General features: G+C 43.3%; 1 protein-coding gene across 1 annotated transcript in view; it reads right to left on the minus strand.

Annotated features, from left to right (window-relative positions):
- Nucleotides 1-619: 619 nt before the first annotated feature.
- The window catches only part of LOC126517934 (uncharacterized), a 70,694-nt gene continuing 56,822 nt past the window's right edge, over nucleotides 620-14,491 (minus strand). The window contains exon 9 of the mRNA XM_072285279.1: nucleotides 620-2,070. Coding sequence (XP_072141380.1) covers nucleotides 1,892-2,070 — 179 coding nt within the window. The 3' untranslated portion in view covers nucleotides 620-1,891. The remainder of the gene's footprint in view (nucleotides 2,071-14,491) is intronic.

Genomic DNA, 14,491 nt, shown 5'->3' on the forward strand with positions numbered 1-14,491 from the left:
GTGCAAACCTTTGCACACCCGCCCTGTGCACTGCAAAATTATGCGCAACTATCTGTGCTCCAAAATGCGTTTAGACAATAGAAAGAGGTTGAGCAAGTTGGCAACTAAGTAACGGGTAATCTAATCTCTAACTAGACAAGCGGTAGTCATGAGAAAGAAAGAGAGAAACATTTGAAAAAATAATGCAGTCTTACGTGCCATAACCACTAAATGATTACGAGGTATGCCGTAATGAGAAACTGAAAATTGACACCACCTGCGTTTCCTTAACGTGCACCTAAATCTAAATACATGGGTGTTGTCGCATTTCGCCTCCATCAAAATATAGCCGCCGTGGCCGAGATTCGATCCCGCGACCTGACGTCTAGCAGCTCAACACCGTAGCCACTCAAGAGAAAAAGAGACACCGAATTGGCTGTAAAGAATGAAAAAAAAAAGACCAGGGACATTTACAGGAACGGGAAGAAATAAAGTTGGAAGAAAAACCTGTTGGATAGCACAAGTGGGAGTAGCTTGGGAGCTTGTTGGGAGTGGGAGGCTCAAGCAGGTTGCCTAGGAACAAAAACACACCGGAGCAAATGTTCGCAACAAGATGAGGCATGTGAATGCTGAAGCATAATTTCAGAGACCACTCGGCACCACCTAATGGCACGCGAAAGGATTTATTCGGCGAGACCCGGAGGTAACATAAACCTTCTAAAAGCGCTTCAATTTAACATGGCTGGAAGCATCAACCGCTCAGCAACCACGATAACCAAGATACGTTAAAAGTATAGGTGTAAGAAAAGCAGGAAAGAAATTAATACGACCTGATTCGTTGCAAGCCTACGTAGCGATAGAAGGCAGATAGAGAAGCTTTGAGAGAAAAAAAAGGATTATCGAGATTTATACAAAAACCCTGCAATGAAAGCATGTACAGTACACCTGATCAAACCAAGCAGGCTAGCTGAACGTCTCCACACCGTTATGTAGGTCATGCCAGAATCACCATTTAGGTCCATTAATTAGCCGCAGCAATGTTTTATTTGATCATTAGTTACATGCACAAGCTAAGCCGACTAGAGTAGCAGTTCTTCCGCTATGAGAATCACGTTTTTCTGGGCACAGTCTTGAGCTTCTTCAAATGAACGAATGGGTATCATATTTAACAGTTTTGTTTGTGCAATACAGGGCGCTAAAACTACTGATAACGTTACCAGCAAGGCTCGAGAATATGAGGGCTCAACTTCACTATTAAGTACTATACCTAGCAGCGCTCGTCCTATCCACTCCTTCATCACGTCCCGTCTGAAGTCGTGGTTCCTTTACTCTTTAAACCTCCACTATAAATCTCCTTACTACTATATCTCGCTATTTCGTTCAATCCGCGAGGCATAGAAATATATTTTAACCATGGCTGGTGGATCGCGAAAAACGGGTGCGTTCTTCGAAGAAAACCACAGAGCTGGGGCACAGTATTCCACGAGATAACCACTGTAAGAAATTTGTTCGCAGGCATTCTTCAGCCGTAGTCAGAAGGGATAAGATTAGCCCACTTCAGTTTGTCAAGAAGTTAGCGCAGAGCTAGAACAGTTGAGGCTCAGGCCCACGACACACTTGGGTGTAGCGGTGATAACCAGACAAGTCAGTCCTCCCGGGAGAATATTCGGCTCCACCGAAACAGATGCAAGCGTCAAGTGCAACGGTGCTTCACGACGTGCTCGACCAATTTCGTGTTTTGGGCTGCCGTCTTAAGGAGGCCCTTCGACGGCTTCTCAGTCCCCTACGCCTACGTGGCATGAAAGCATATGGTACTTGCGCGCATCTACGCTATAAAATTTTTGGCCGCACACGCTGCACTCAAAGGATGGCTCGCCGTGCGTACGTAAATGCCTCTTGACGTCGCAAGGCTTCATGAGCAGTTTGCCGCACTCGTAGCAGTTGTTTTTCCCAAGCAAGTGGTCAGCGGCGTGCTTTTGGAAGGTTTTCGTGTCGGTGAAAACGAACCGGCAAACGCCGCACTGTTGCATTCTGCTGGCAGCCTGGTTGTCTCGCTGGTGAAACGCTGCTTGTCTGGTTTCTCCGGAAACTCTACGAGATAAGAGATTGGGAGAGCACTTCGTTAGTTAAACTTTGCCGTAAAGAGCTCAAATTTGGGATCGTGCATTTGGTTGCAGAAAAAACTGCTGCTCTCGAGTGCTACCGCCTTTGCTACGCACACATTTATTTGAGTGCCCGCTGCATCCGATGATGGATTCGGCGCCAAGGAGCAATCGCCTTGTTCACCGAAACTTGAGAATCGAGAAAGTTCGAAAACCGCGTTCTCGCTTGGAGCCATCGAGCCGTGTTGAACGATTCTAAAGAGCAACGATGCGAAAGAAAGCCAGTGGTGTGTGCTGCACGACAACAGAAATTGCAAAGCCCCGTTATTTACCTTATCGTCATTTTCCCTTGACGGTCATGAAAGAGGCCCGTGCGCACATCGACAAGCCACAAATCTGACAGTTGACGTGGTGACCCTCTGCCCACAATAAGTTTAGGTACGTGAACACACATAGATCGTTGAAATCTGGTGACATGCTCAAGCGCCTCGGCTATTTAAGCAGGTGCATGACTCATGAAAGGCTCCACCGAAATCGTTGGTGCTCGCGTGCCTTCCAGAATTCGCGTCACGCATGCAAGCAGGAGACACACACACACTAATATATATATATATATATATATATATATATATGGAGTATATGTTGAGCAAGTTCATCAACCTTCCTTTTAAATCAGTATTTCAGCCTTGTACTCTCACCGAAAAGAGTGGCCACTAAAGCCAACAGGGAGAAAATGCAGACGCAGTGCTCTTTTGAAGCCCGGCGAAAATTTCTGCGCATATAGCGTGTGCAAGATCATGCCATTTCTTTAGAAACAGATGAAGCCGCAATGCAGATGTCGGGAAACAGGTTATATGTTACTTTTGTTTCGCTAATACCGTAAAAAAAATAATTGGTTTAATCAGTGCAGGTATGCTGCTACTGACAGTGGAATTTGTAGCTACGGGCGGCGTGGTCTCTTCTCGGCTTAAAATCACAACAAAAATCCTTCTCCTAAATCATGCCGCACGAGATACTGCCAGGTTTCCGCTCGGAAACAAACTTTGCTCCTGATGATTAAGAAAGGAAATGAGCATGAACCGCCAGCTCTTTCCTTGTTCTCGCATGTGGGTGTAATAAATTCTGTGGTATTTACGTGCTGCGACGCGGATATGATTATAGGACACGCAGTAGGGGGGTCTCCAGATTAATTTTAACAACATGAAGTTCTTGACCCTCTACACAGCGGACAAGCGTTTTTCCTTTACGGCTTCGGTTACATGTGGCCGCCGCCGCCGGTATTCGAACCCGAGTCCTCAGACTTAGCGCCGCTACGCTAGATCCAACAATAGGAGACATCTGTGTTTCCTATATTTCTGCACCCCTATACATAGGAGGTTCAAGACAAAGCTGTTTTGAAGCGAAGCGTCGAGAACACCAGCGCTGTATTGTTTATACCTTTAAGGAAGTAGTGACAAAATCTTTTCGTCAATTCATTTTCTTGCTTTGAAGGTGCTAGAGCTTGAAACCTTGGAAAACAGTTTTGTCAGACCCCTAAAAAAAGCCTTGTCACATTTTTATTAGGATTTAGAGGTGCAACATTTTCCTTCAACGCAACACATACACACTCAAAAATGTGCTGTCAGTACCCTTCTCAGGCAAATATCAACTACGGGCATCATACATTCGTGATGAAATCATGAATTTAGCCTTTGTTTCTTTCATGAATGTAGCCAAACCAAAAACGTCAGTAACGCAGCAGATGTGCGGATGCTGCCCTTATAAGCATTCTGCAGCAATCGAACAAGCCACAGCCTATGACTTTACCTTTGACTTTGATGCTCAATATAACTTTACGGACATTCTGCTAGCGAAGCTTAAAGAGACAAAAACATGCTTTGCACATATATGCAGGCGGAAACCTTTCGCCCGCAGCGTAGCCACTGACCAGGCCAAGCTATTCTAGAAATTATCCGCAACACTTCTGCCGCACGCTCAGAGGAAGACCGGCAAAAATTGTAACAATCAGAAACTGCTGTTCCAAAGATTTCTAAGTCTGTGATGTACTGCCTGTCTTTTTGTTTGTTTATTTCTTTATTGACAAACCAGCGCTCAAGAGTGGTTTGTCTTGGTGCCAAGGCAAAAGGTGGCACTAAAATCAACCTGACTAGGCCTTTGACACCAGAGAGCACGCGCAGTACACAACAGCAGCTCAACATGCTCCATAACACATTGCAAAATATGAAACACACAGAAACTAAAATGCACGTACAGAGTATCAAATACGATAGGAACAAACACAAATAAGGAAGAATGACAGAATTAGTCGTAAACACATTCATCATCAACATGATAACTATTAACATCAACGGACTACAATTGGACTGAAGAGAACTAAACAACTGTACATCAAAATTACAACTGTTGGAGGAAATACATTTTAGATAGTTTTCTGAAAACAAGCAAAGAGAGAACTCGCCATTGTACCTAAAAAACCATGATTAACAATTCATAATGCTCGGAATTGGCCATTTCAATAATTGCATACCGTATCTAGTTCTGGCTTGGATTATCTAGTTTTGCGCTTGCTGGCTTGGAGTGGTGCCTGACGCCGGAGAAAGATGCCGAGAGCGAGTGGCGTTATACTAATCCAGGGACAACCAAATTAGGAAGGCCCACTAAGCTTGAAAAAAGACACTTTCTCACCAGAACAGGAATAGGCCACCCTGGTGCAGTATTCGGCCACAAGCTGCCTAATGATCTCCTCAGTAAACCAATGGCTCTCAGTCTCCAGCGGCTGCGGAGCACCTGACCAAGGCGGCGGTCAGATTTGCAACGCAGCAGAGGGTGCTACAAATGCCTGTGTCCAGACAGGCTGCCAATGGAAACTGACCCTTGCAACGTTTACCACCCCAAGCCTCTCGGGTGAGGCTAGCTTAGCAGGACTCTTCGAAGCACTATTAGACATTGTTTGGGATAATATTTGCCTTAGTTAGATTAAAACTGCTGAGGCTTACACATTGCTGAATAGTGGCCCTGTCCTCTGCTATAGAGGTCTCCCTGATAAGAAGCAGTATGGGGTATGATTCTAAATCCTTCAGGACATAGCGGGCAACATCCAGGAATTCTATAGCAATAACGGGAGGGTAGCAGTAGTCGTATTAAAACTCAATGAGATGTATAGATTGAAGGTAGTACAAACTTAGGCTCCAACATCCAGTCACGACGATGAGGAAGTAGACAAGTTTTATGGAGATGTTGAATTAGCGATGAAAAAAGTGCAAACGCAGTATACAGTAGTATTGGGGACTTCAATCAAAAAGTGAGGAAGAAGCAGGCTCGTGGACAGGCAATTGGCAACTACGCTGTCGATTCTAGAAACACTAGAGGAGAGAGACTGGTAGAATTCGCAGAAAGGAATAAGCTGAAAATAACGAACACATTTTACAGTAAATGTAGCAACAGAAAATGCACCTGAAAATGCCCTAATTGTGCAACAGGAAATGAAATTGATTTCATTACTTCTGCCGATCCAAGCATAGTGCAGGATGTAGAAGTAATAGGTAGGCTAAAGGGCAATGATCATAGGTTAGTGAGGGCCAGGATTCGCCTCAATTTGAACATAGAAAGAGTAAAATTGGTAAAAAAACAGGTCAACTTAGAGGCAGTAAAGGTAAAAGCAGAGAAACTTAGGCTGGTACTTGCAAACAAATATGCAGCCTTAGAACAGAGAGATGATGGTGATGACAAAGAGGTAATGAATGAAACCGGAACGAGGCTGGCTTCAGATACCGCAGTTGAAGTGGGAGGCAAGGCGCCAAGGCGCCAAGGCAACCAGTGGGCAAGCTCTCCTAAGTAACAAAGGACTTAAAGAAACGAGACGGAATGAAAGTGTTCAACTCAAGAGATAAGATAGAATGCGCGGAGCTGTCAAAACTGGTCAACAAAGCGAAAATAAGTGATATTGGAAATTAAAACGTGAAAAAGACTGAAGAAGTCTTTAAAAATGGACACAGCCGGAAATCAGTTAGAAGGAAACTTGGCATAGGACAAACCAAGATATATGCACTGTAATATAGGCAGGGTAATATCATCAGCAATCTCGAAGGTATACTAAAAGCAGCGGAAGAATTTTACACTGACCTTTACAGTACCCAGAGGATTCAGGAGTACTCTATTCGAAACAATAATGAACAGTATACAGCAACTCTTCCTATAATAGAGATGAGGTCAGAAAGGCCTTGCAAGTCATGAAACGGGGAAAAGCGGCAAGAGAGGATGGAATAACAGTCGATTTAATCAAACGTGGAGGATACCTAATGCTAGGAAAACGGGCGGCTCTCTATACGAAGTGTCTACCGACTGCAAGGCGAGAAAACTGGAAGAATGCAAAGATTATATTAATCTACAAGAAGGGTGACGTTAAAGAACTAAAAAACTATAGGCCCATTAGCTTACTCCAAGTATTATATAAAATATTTACCAAAATTATCTTCAATATAATAATGGCAACACTGGACTTTAGTCAACCATGGGAGCAGGCTAACTACAGGAAAGGTTACTCTTCAATGGATCACATCCATGTCATTAACCAGGTTATCGAGAAATCATCAGAGTACAAGCCCTTCTATATGGATTTCATAGATTACGAAAAAGCATTTGATTCAGTAGAGATACTAGCAGTCATAGAGGCATTGCGCAATCAAGGAGTACAGACCACTTACGTAAACACCATGGAAAATAGCTACAGAGATTACACAACCGCCTGATTTCTCCACAAGTAGGAAGATACTTATAAAGTAAGGGGTCAGGTAAGGAGACAATCTCTCGAATGATATTCACTGCGTACTTAGAAGTATTCAAGCTATTAAACTGGCAAGGCTTAGGAGTAAAGATCGACGGCGAATATCTCAACAACCTTCGGTTTAGCGATGAAATTGTTCTATTCAGCAACAATGCCGACGAGTTACAACAAATGATAGAGGGCCTTAAGAGAGAGAGTAAGAGTGGGGCAGATGATTAATATGCAGAAGACAAAATGATAAATAACCTGGCAAAAGAACACGAGTCCGAGATCGCAAGTCAGCCTCTAGAGTCTGTGGAGGGGTACCTTTACCAAGGTCAACTAATCACAGGGAACCCTGACCATGAGAAGGAAATTCACAGAAGAATAAAAATGGGTTGGATCGTATACGGCAGACATCGTGAGCTCCTGACTGGGAGCTTATCGTTATCACTGAAAGGGAAAGTATACAATCAGTGCATTTTTCCGGTGCTGATATACGGCACAGAGGCTTGGAGGCCGACAAAGAAGCTTGAGAACAAGTTAACGACGGTGCAAGGAGCGATTGAACGAAGAATGCTAGGCATAACTGTAAGATACAGAAAGAAAGCAGTTTGGATCAGAGAGCAAACCAGTATAGACGATATTTTATTAGACAGTAAGAAAAAGACATGGCGTTGGGCAGGACATGTAATGCGCAGATTACATAACCGTTGGACCATTAAGGTGACAGAATGGGTACCAAGGGACGGGTAGCGCAGTAGTTGACGGCAGAAGACTAAGTAGTGCGACGAAATTAGCAAATTTGCGGGTGCTAGTTAAAATCGGTTGGCGCACGACAGGGGTAATTGCAGATCACGGAGAGGCCTTAGCCCTGCAGTGGACAAGAATATAATGATGATAATGATGATGATGATCTTGTTTTAATCTTTACGAAGTTTTTGTTTCTGAAATATTATGGTGTTTCCGTATTTGTATACGTATGAAAGAACAGCTCAAGATTTTATTTTATTTCGAGAAAAATCAATTCCAACAAACGCTGATTATACAACATTAATATATGAAGTATGCATATAATGGGGAGGTAGGATCACGACCAGATATATGTTGAATGAATCGTATACATTTCTTCTGCATTATGTATAGTCGTTCCAAATTATACATTGATGTAACCCCCAAACTATTCGACAATATTGTATACGGGAATGTAATTTAAAATAAAGCTGCCGTCTTAATCTTATTGGCAGCAACGTGTGAAATTTATTTAGCATTCCAGTTGATTTTGCAGTGATACCTTTTATAGAATTCACGCTACTTGTCCATCGAAGGTTTTCATGAAATTTTACCTCTAAAACTGCTATTCTGAAGTCTGCTCTAATGGACATAATTTAAACGTTATAGAGCTATCAAGGTGAACTGCTTTATTAACGGATGAGAAGACAATGTATTTGGTTTTCCGAACGATCAATAAGTGTTTATTTTCATCTAACCAGCAAGGCACATTTTAAAGCCATAAATTAACAGCACGAGTGGGATGGGAAAGGTTATTAGATGGGAAAAACCATTTGTATCACCAGCTTAGAAAACAATGTCTGTGGTCAGGGGGAAGTTGAATAACGTTTACATACAGCAAGAATATTGTTTGTCCTAATACAGATGCTTGCGGAACTCCATTGTTTATGGATTCAGTACCCGAGTGTACATTATTAACAACAACGAACTGAGTACGGTTAGTAACTTACGCGGAAGTCCTCTTATTCCATGACACGGCAACTTTGCAAACACTGATATTTTAATTGAATCAAAGGCCTTGTGAAAATCTAAGAAAATACCTATTGTGTTAGAATTCTTTCTGCGGTGTTTAATAATGCTGACTCAGTCGATTTGCCTAGCTGAAATCCGTGCTAATATTTGGATATTAGGTTGTGGTTACAGAAATGCTGAGAAATTCTAGAATTCACAACTTTCTCAGTTATTTGTGAAATAGTGGAAGCACAGATATTGGTCTGTAGTTGGAAATACAGTCAATAGGCCCACCTTTATGCAGAACCGTAGCAACTTTCATTTTATCCGGAAATATTCCTGTCAACAAAATAGTATTCCTTAAGTGGCAAACTACATCGGATAGCAAATGTGAGACCGCTTTAGTTGGTGCTGCGTTAATGCCATCGAAACCGCACGAAACATTACTTTGAGGGCTGTTAATTATAACAGCAATTTCAACCTTGGTAACTGGTTAAAGAAATAATGTTTGTGGCGAATTGTGTTCTATATAAGAGGGCAAATCAAATATTTTTTAAAGATTACTGATGTCGCATAGCACAGCTTTATTCATAAAGCTCGGTTACTCCTAGAGGAAAACTTCACTTCAACGAGAAATAAACATGTATATATGACTTATTCAAACAAAGTTCTAAATAATATTTAATAATTACTTGACGGCACATATTGCAATGCACGAATTCTATCCTGTGAATGGTCAAGGCGTATACACTTCGACCGAACTATTACAATGTCACCAGATCCAAGATATTGATATGCGAAATCGGCAATCAAATACACTTTCTTCCCCGTTACGTTTGTGCTTCATTGATTACCAACAATTTTCTTTGAAAAAGTAAACGGAAAAGGAGCGCTTTTACCGCAAGTTTGACGATGCATACCTCGAATGCAGTGCTAAGTGTGATGGGGGATCACATATTTTAACAGCCATCGTGCCGCTTGATATAATCAAATGAGCTGGATGAGACAGCCATTTCACCAATACAGATAAATTTCTATCTGACGTCGCACTCAGAAAAGCGAAAGCAAATTCACGCTTGTGAGCGCGAACATTTTGTCGGCCCGCGTGGACGCGCATGTGTTAGGTGGACAAAAGCACTGGGCCTTTTTATATTCAAGGAAAAATGCATAGAGCACCAGCTAGCTTTCTCAAGCCTATATGCAAAGCCTATATGAAGGTAAATTTTCACGGCGGGGCTATAGGACATCTTCTGCAAGATTTTAGCAGCACAACAATTATGCATCTTCTTGACAAAATCAGCTGGACACGGACATCCCAACTACACGACACATGAATTACATTGTAACCGAAACTAACCAACTTTACAGCACGCATTTTCCACGATCCAACAAAATTAATATTGCTCGCCATGGCGCCTTCGTAAATTTGGTGCTCCGCTGCCGAGCCAGAGGTGCGTGATCAAATACCGGCAGCTGCGGCCGCATTTCCATGGGGGCCTGATAAACTTGTCTTCTATAGGGTGCACCTTAAGAACCCGTGTTGGTCAACAGGGATCTGGAGTCTCGCAGTATGAGGTGTCTTATAATCACTTCGTGGTTTTGGCACGTAAACCGCCAGAGTTTAACGTAAGTGTCGGTTTAGTATTGCCCTACCTGCAGGACTGGCCCACAATACTTTGCAATAAATTGATTGAGAAAGCGCATGAGGCTCGAAAGTGTAGAAAGCTACGTTTCATAAAAGGAATAACACTGTAGAGGCTGCGTTTTATCCATAATAGGTAGGGCGTGTTGTTGAATGAGTACTTTCGTAGGTGTTAGAGGCGGTATATCGGCCCATGTGCTTTGTTTACGTGCAATTCAATTACCCATTGCAAATGTCTCGTGTGAGCCGTATTCGCCAAGACAGCAGCAGCCACGGTGAGCAAAGCACATAGGAGCTCGCCCAGAATTGTTCACCAGAAAAGAACCTGAATGTTTGACAATCTGCACGTAACGGCGTGCCCTGTTTTGACATTGTTCAAAGTAAATGTTAAATAGAAGCTAACCTGCAATCGTCCAGATCATAGGGTGCACTGCTTGTACCCTGGGCCAAGTTGTAGTGGCCGCTCGACATCGTGAAGTAGGCTGGAGCTGTTTTCTTCCGGGCCACAGTCGCCTCGTCCCGTACGGACCGTGGAGGTGCTGACTTCCTGCAGCAGGATAGTGCCAGGCGGGGCCAAATATCACGCAATCTAGGAGGGGGTGCCATGACGTATTCCTGCACCCTCTGCCCAAACTAGCTCCTAATATGGAGACATGGCACTGCGCATGCGCGTTCTTTCTAGCTCGTGTGCCTAACAAAACAAGTCTCTTGCTTCACCAGAAGGCGATAAAACGCAGTTTGGCATGCGTTCGCATATAACGCCAAATTCCCATCACGGCCTGTATACCGATATTGCATAGTGCTCCAGCGTAGCATAGAGTGGAGGCTTGTCAGTTTCAAGAAAACCACAAACTACTGATGAAAGGCTAAAATATCTCTTGTGCAAGGTATACCTTTTATCACATAACAAATATACAAACCCAATGCGCATGTTCAAATAAAGTGAAACGAAGCATTATGAAAGCGGTTATTAAATTATCTATAGCTGAGCGCGATGCGCACACTTTTGTTTCTTTCGTCCTCTGCAACATGTTATTTATGCAATATTTAGGCGTGTTTGCCGCAGACGTTACCGCATTATTCTCTAGCATTTCCTCTGTGCACCGCACCGCTCACAAGCTATGCCGACAGGCATAGGCAGATCAGACAGATGCCGAGTGCGAGGCGTCGCAGAGATGTCACGATGACGATGGTAATGTATAATACTTGTCGAGAGGAGAACGGTTAAGACAGGTGTATGCACCAAAGAGTACAACGCGTATCATTCAACGCTTAAGTCATCTGCACCTCTTGTGTCCCGTAGCAAATGGCCATTCTGCAAGATTTGCCATGAATAGGCACACACCGAGTGGCTAAACCTACTACAATTATGTATATCATAGCATCTGTTCACTCTAATCCACTTCTAAATTTACAGATTAGTGTGCTATATAGATGCTTGTGAGCCGAAATATACGCTAGTTTGAATGGATATACACAGGGATGTGCGTTAAGTCGCACTACGTCTGCTACTTGCGTTTGCACTGTTCAGTTATACTACACGCAAGCTTGGAAAACAATGGGCAACCGGAAAACACAAGCTCGCGAAAGAGAATTTTCCGGGTGTATTGTACAGAATTCCTTGCGCTGGTTGTGAACACGTGCACATAGGTGAAATGGGCAAATTTTGAAAAATAAAACAGCACAACTATGATGTCAGCATCAAGCATATGGCAATAAACACGTTACCTGTAACGCCGTGTCCAGGCGCCATGACATCGACTGTGATAGCGCGAAAATAATTTGAAAGGAAAGAACAAGACGACAAGGCTTTACCTGGAATCGCTTCATCACGAGGCGACTGCACAGACGCTAAATCGCAGATCAGGCAATCTGCCCCCGATATACACCGTGTACCTGCGTCACAATATGAGGTGTATATAACAGACCTTCAATTTCCTTCACGGGGAAAGGGGCTCCCAAAGTGAGGCCGAAACGTCTTTTATTGCGATAGCAATTAAATGGACAGTCCAGGCACACTTATGCTGTCGGCGTCGACGTCGCCGTGAGGTTCCGTATGAGTGAAAACGTGTGAAGCGGAGCCGGCAAACGCGGTTCCATCTCCCGTGCGCGAGCGAGGAACGCAGCCCGGATGCGTGCCTTCTCTTCTGGCGCGTGAGGCGGGCGTTGAGGCGACGGAGGAGGGGCGTTCTTATCCGGCGGCTGCTACGGTGCCTCGATGTCCTCCCGCCGCTCCTTCTGAGTGGAGACAACCTCGGAGTCTACTACGGCGTTGAGCATACGCATCGCGGACGCCGTAGTAGACTCCCTTGACGGACGCCGTAAGGACGCGTTGCCTGCGCTCATGCGTCTTGAAAGCGGTCTGCTATGTGGCTGAAGTACGTGCCCACGCGGGCCTCATTTTCAAAGCGATCAGCGAAGTTTGGAGGAAGGGGATTGTGTCGGTAGCTTCGTATGCGCTGTGCTTTCGACGTCTCATTCGCGCTGAAGCGAGACATGCATGAAACTCAATTCGCTTGCGGCACCTGGGATTCCTCACTCCAGAATTTTCACAGCAAATTTCTGCGCTCATCGAGTGAGTTGTGTTCATTTATACCTGTGCGCGCGTGACACTGTGCTGGTTGATTTGGTTAAAATACATTGATGGGCTAGTTGGTTCGAATCCTTGATGGAATGTTCAAGCGCGACTGAACACAGACATACAAAGAAGCAGACACACAAAGACAGCGCTGTCTCTGTGTGTGTTTCTACGTCCTCGTTGAGTCGCGCTTACATATTCTGTGATTGGTAATTTAGCTTGCAGGTCGACGTTTAAAAATTTATACGGCTGATAAAACTATCCTTACTTCGCACAGGTATCTTTCTTTCTTCTTCTTCTTTATTCAATACTGCAAACCTTGTACAGGTCCAAGCAGGGTGGGTCAAATGACAACAAAACAATAAACAATAATAACAAAGTTAAGAAAAAAAAACATCAAAGTGTGGCGAAAGGCAATAAGGAATCATTCCAGTCGGTTATCGTGCGAGGGAAAAATGAAAACTTGAATAAATCTGTTCGCGCAATATATGGTGTCAGGGAATTAGGATGATGGTGGCGTGTATGCCTTGACGTTGAAAGCGACAGGTATGGAGAAGGGCTAATAGCTAGATCTTGATTCCAAAGCAAGAAAAGAAATTGCAAACGTAAATGTTTTCTTCGTTGTTCAAGACATTGTGTACCGTTAATGTGCATTAATTCAGAGGGTGAGTCATACGGGGAAAATTTAGAGTAAATAAACCTTACAGCTTTTCTCTGTACCTTTTCTAGGCGGGTGATATTGTGTTTATTAAATGGGTCCCAGACAACACATGCATATTCAAGTTTAGGTCTAATTAGTGAATTGTAAGCAAGTAATTTTACGCTAGGGTGAGAACTTCTTAGCTTATGTCTTAAAAAGTACAGTTTACGGAATGCGGAAGAACAGATGTTATCTATATGTAAATTCCATGATAAAGTATTAGTGTGACACCCAAATACTTATATTTAGTCTCTTCCAGCAAAGGTGACGAACCAAGCCTGTAGTTAAAAGAAAGCGGAGCTTTTTTGCGAGAGAAGCGAAGAAAGACGGTCTTATCTGTGTTAAGTTTCATGTCCCACGTTTCACACCATTCAAAAATCTTAGCAAGAGAGGAGTTAAGATGGATTTGGTCGTTAATTGAAGTTATTTCTTGAAAAAGCACACAATCATCCGCAAACAACCTGATTTGGACATTCGGATCAAGTTCAGCAGCAATGTCATTAATATATAATAAGAACAATAATGGCCCCAGCACACTTCCTTGGGGAACGCCAGAGCCGACCGGAAGGCAACCTGATTGCTGCTCATTAAGTGTTACAAATTGGTAGCGATTGGTTAAATAGTTTGATATCCATATGATTAAAATTTCTGGGAGTCCAATGCGTCTGAGTTTTAAAATTAGTTTGTCATGGGGAACTCTATCGAAGGCTTTACTGAAGTCAAGAAATATTGCATCAATCTGCCCGTTCCTATCGAGACATGAAGCGAGTGAATGTATTACTGTGACTAATTGTGTAATTGTTGAGTATTCTTTTCTAAGCCCGTGCTGGAAATTAGAGAGGACTGCGTGTGCATCTAAAAATTCATTAATCTGGTTGGCAATAATATGTTCGATTAGTTTACAACATGATGATGCAACTGATATTGGACGATAATTTTGTAATAATCTGCGGTCACCTTTCTTGTGTATTGGCACAACCCTGGC

Source organism: Dermacentor andersoni, chromosome 11, assembly GCF_023375885.2.
Source record: "Dermacentor andersoni chromosome 11, qqDerAnde1_hic_scaffold, whole genome shotgun sequence".
Lineage (NCBI taxonomy): Eukaryota > Metazoa > Arthropoda > Arachnida > Ixodida > Ixodidae > Dermacentor > Dermacentor andersoni.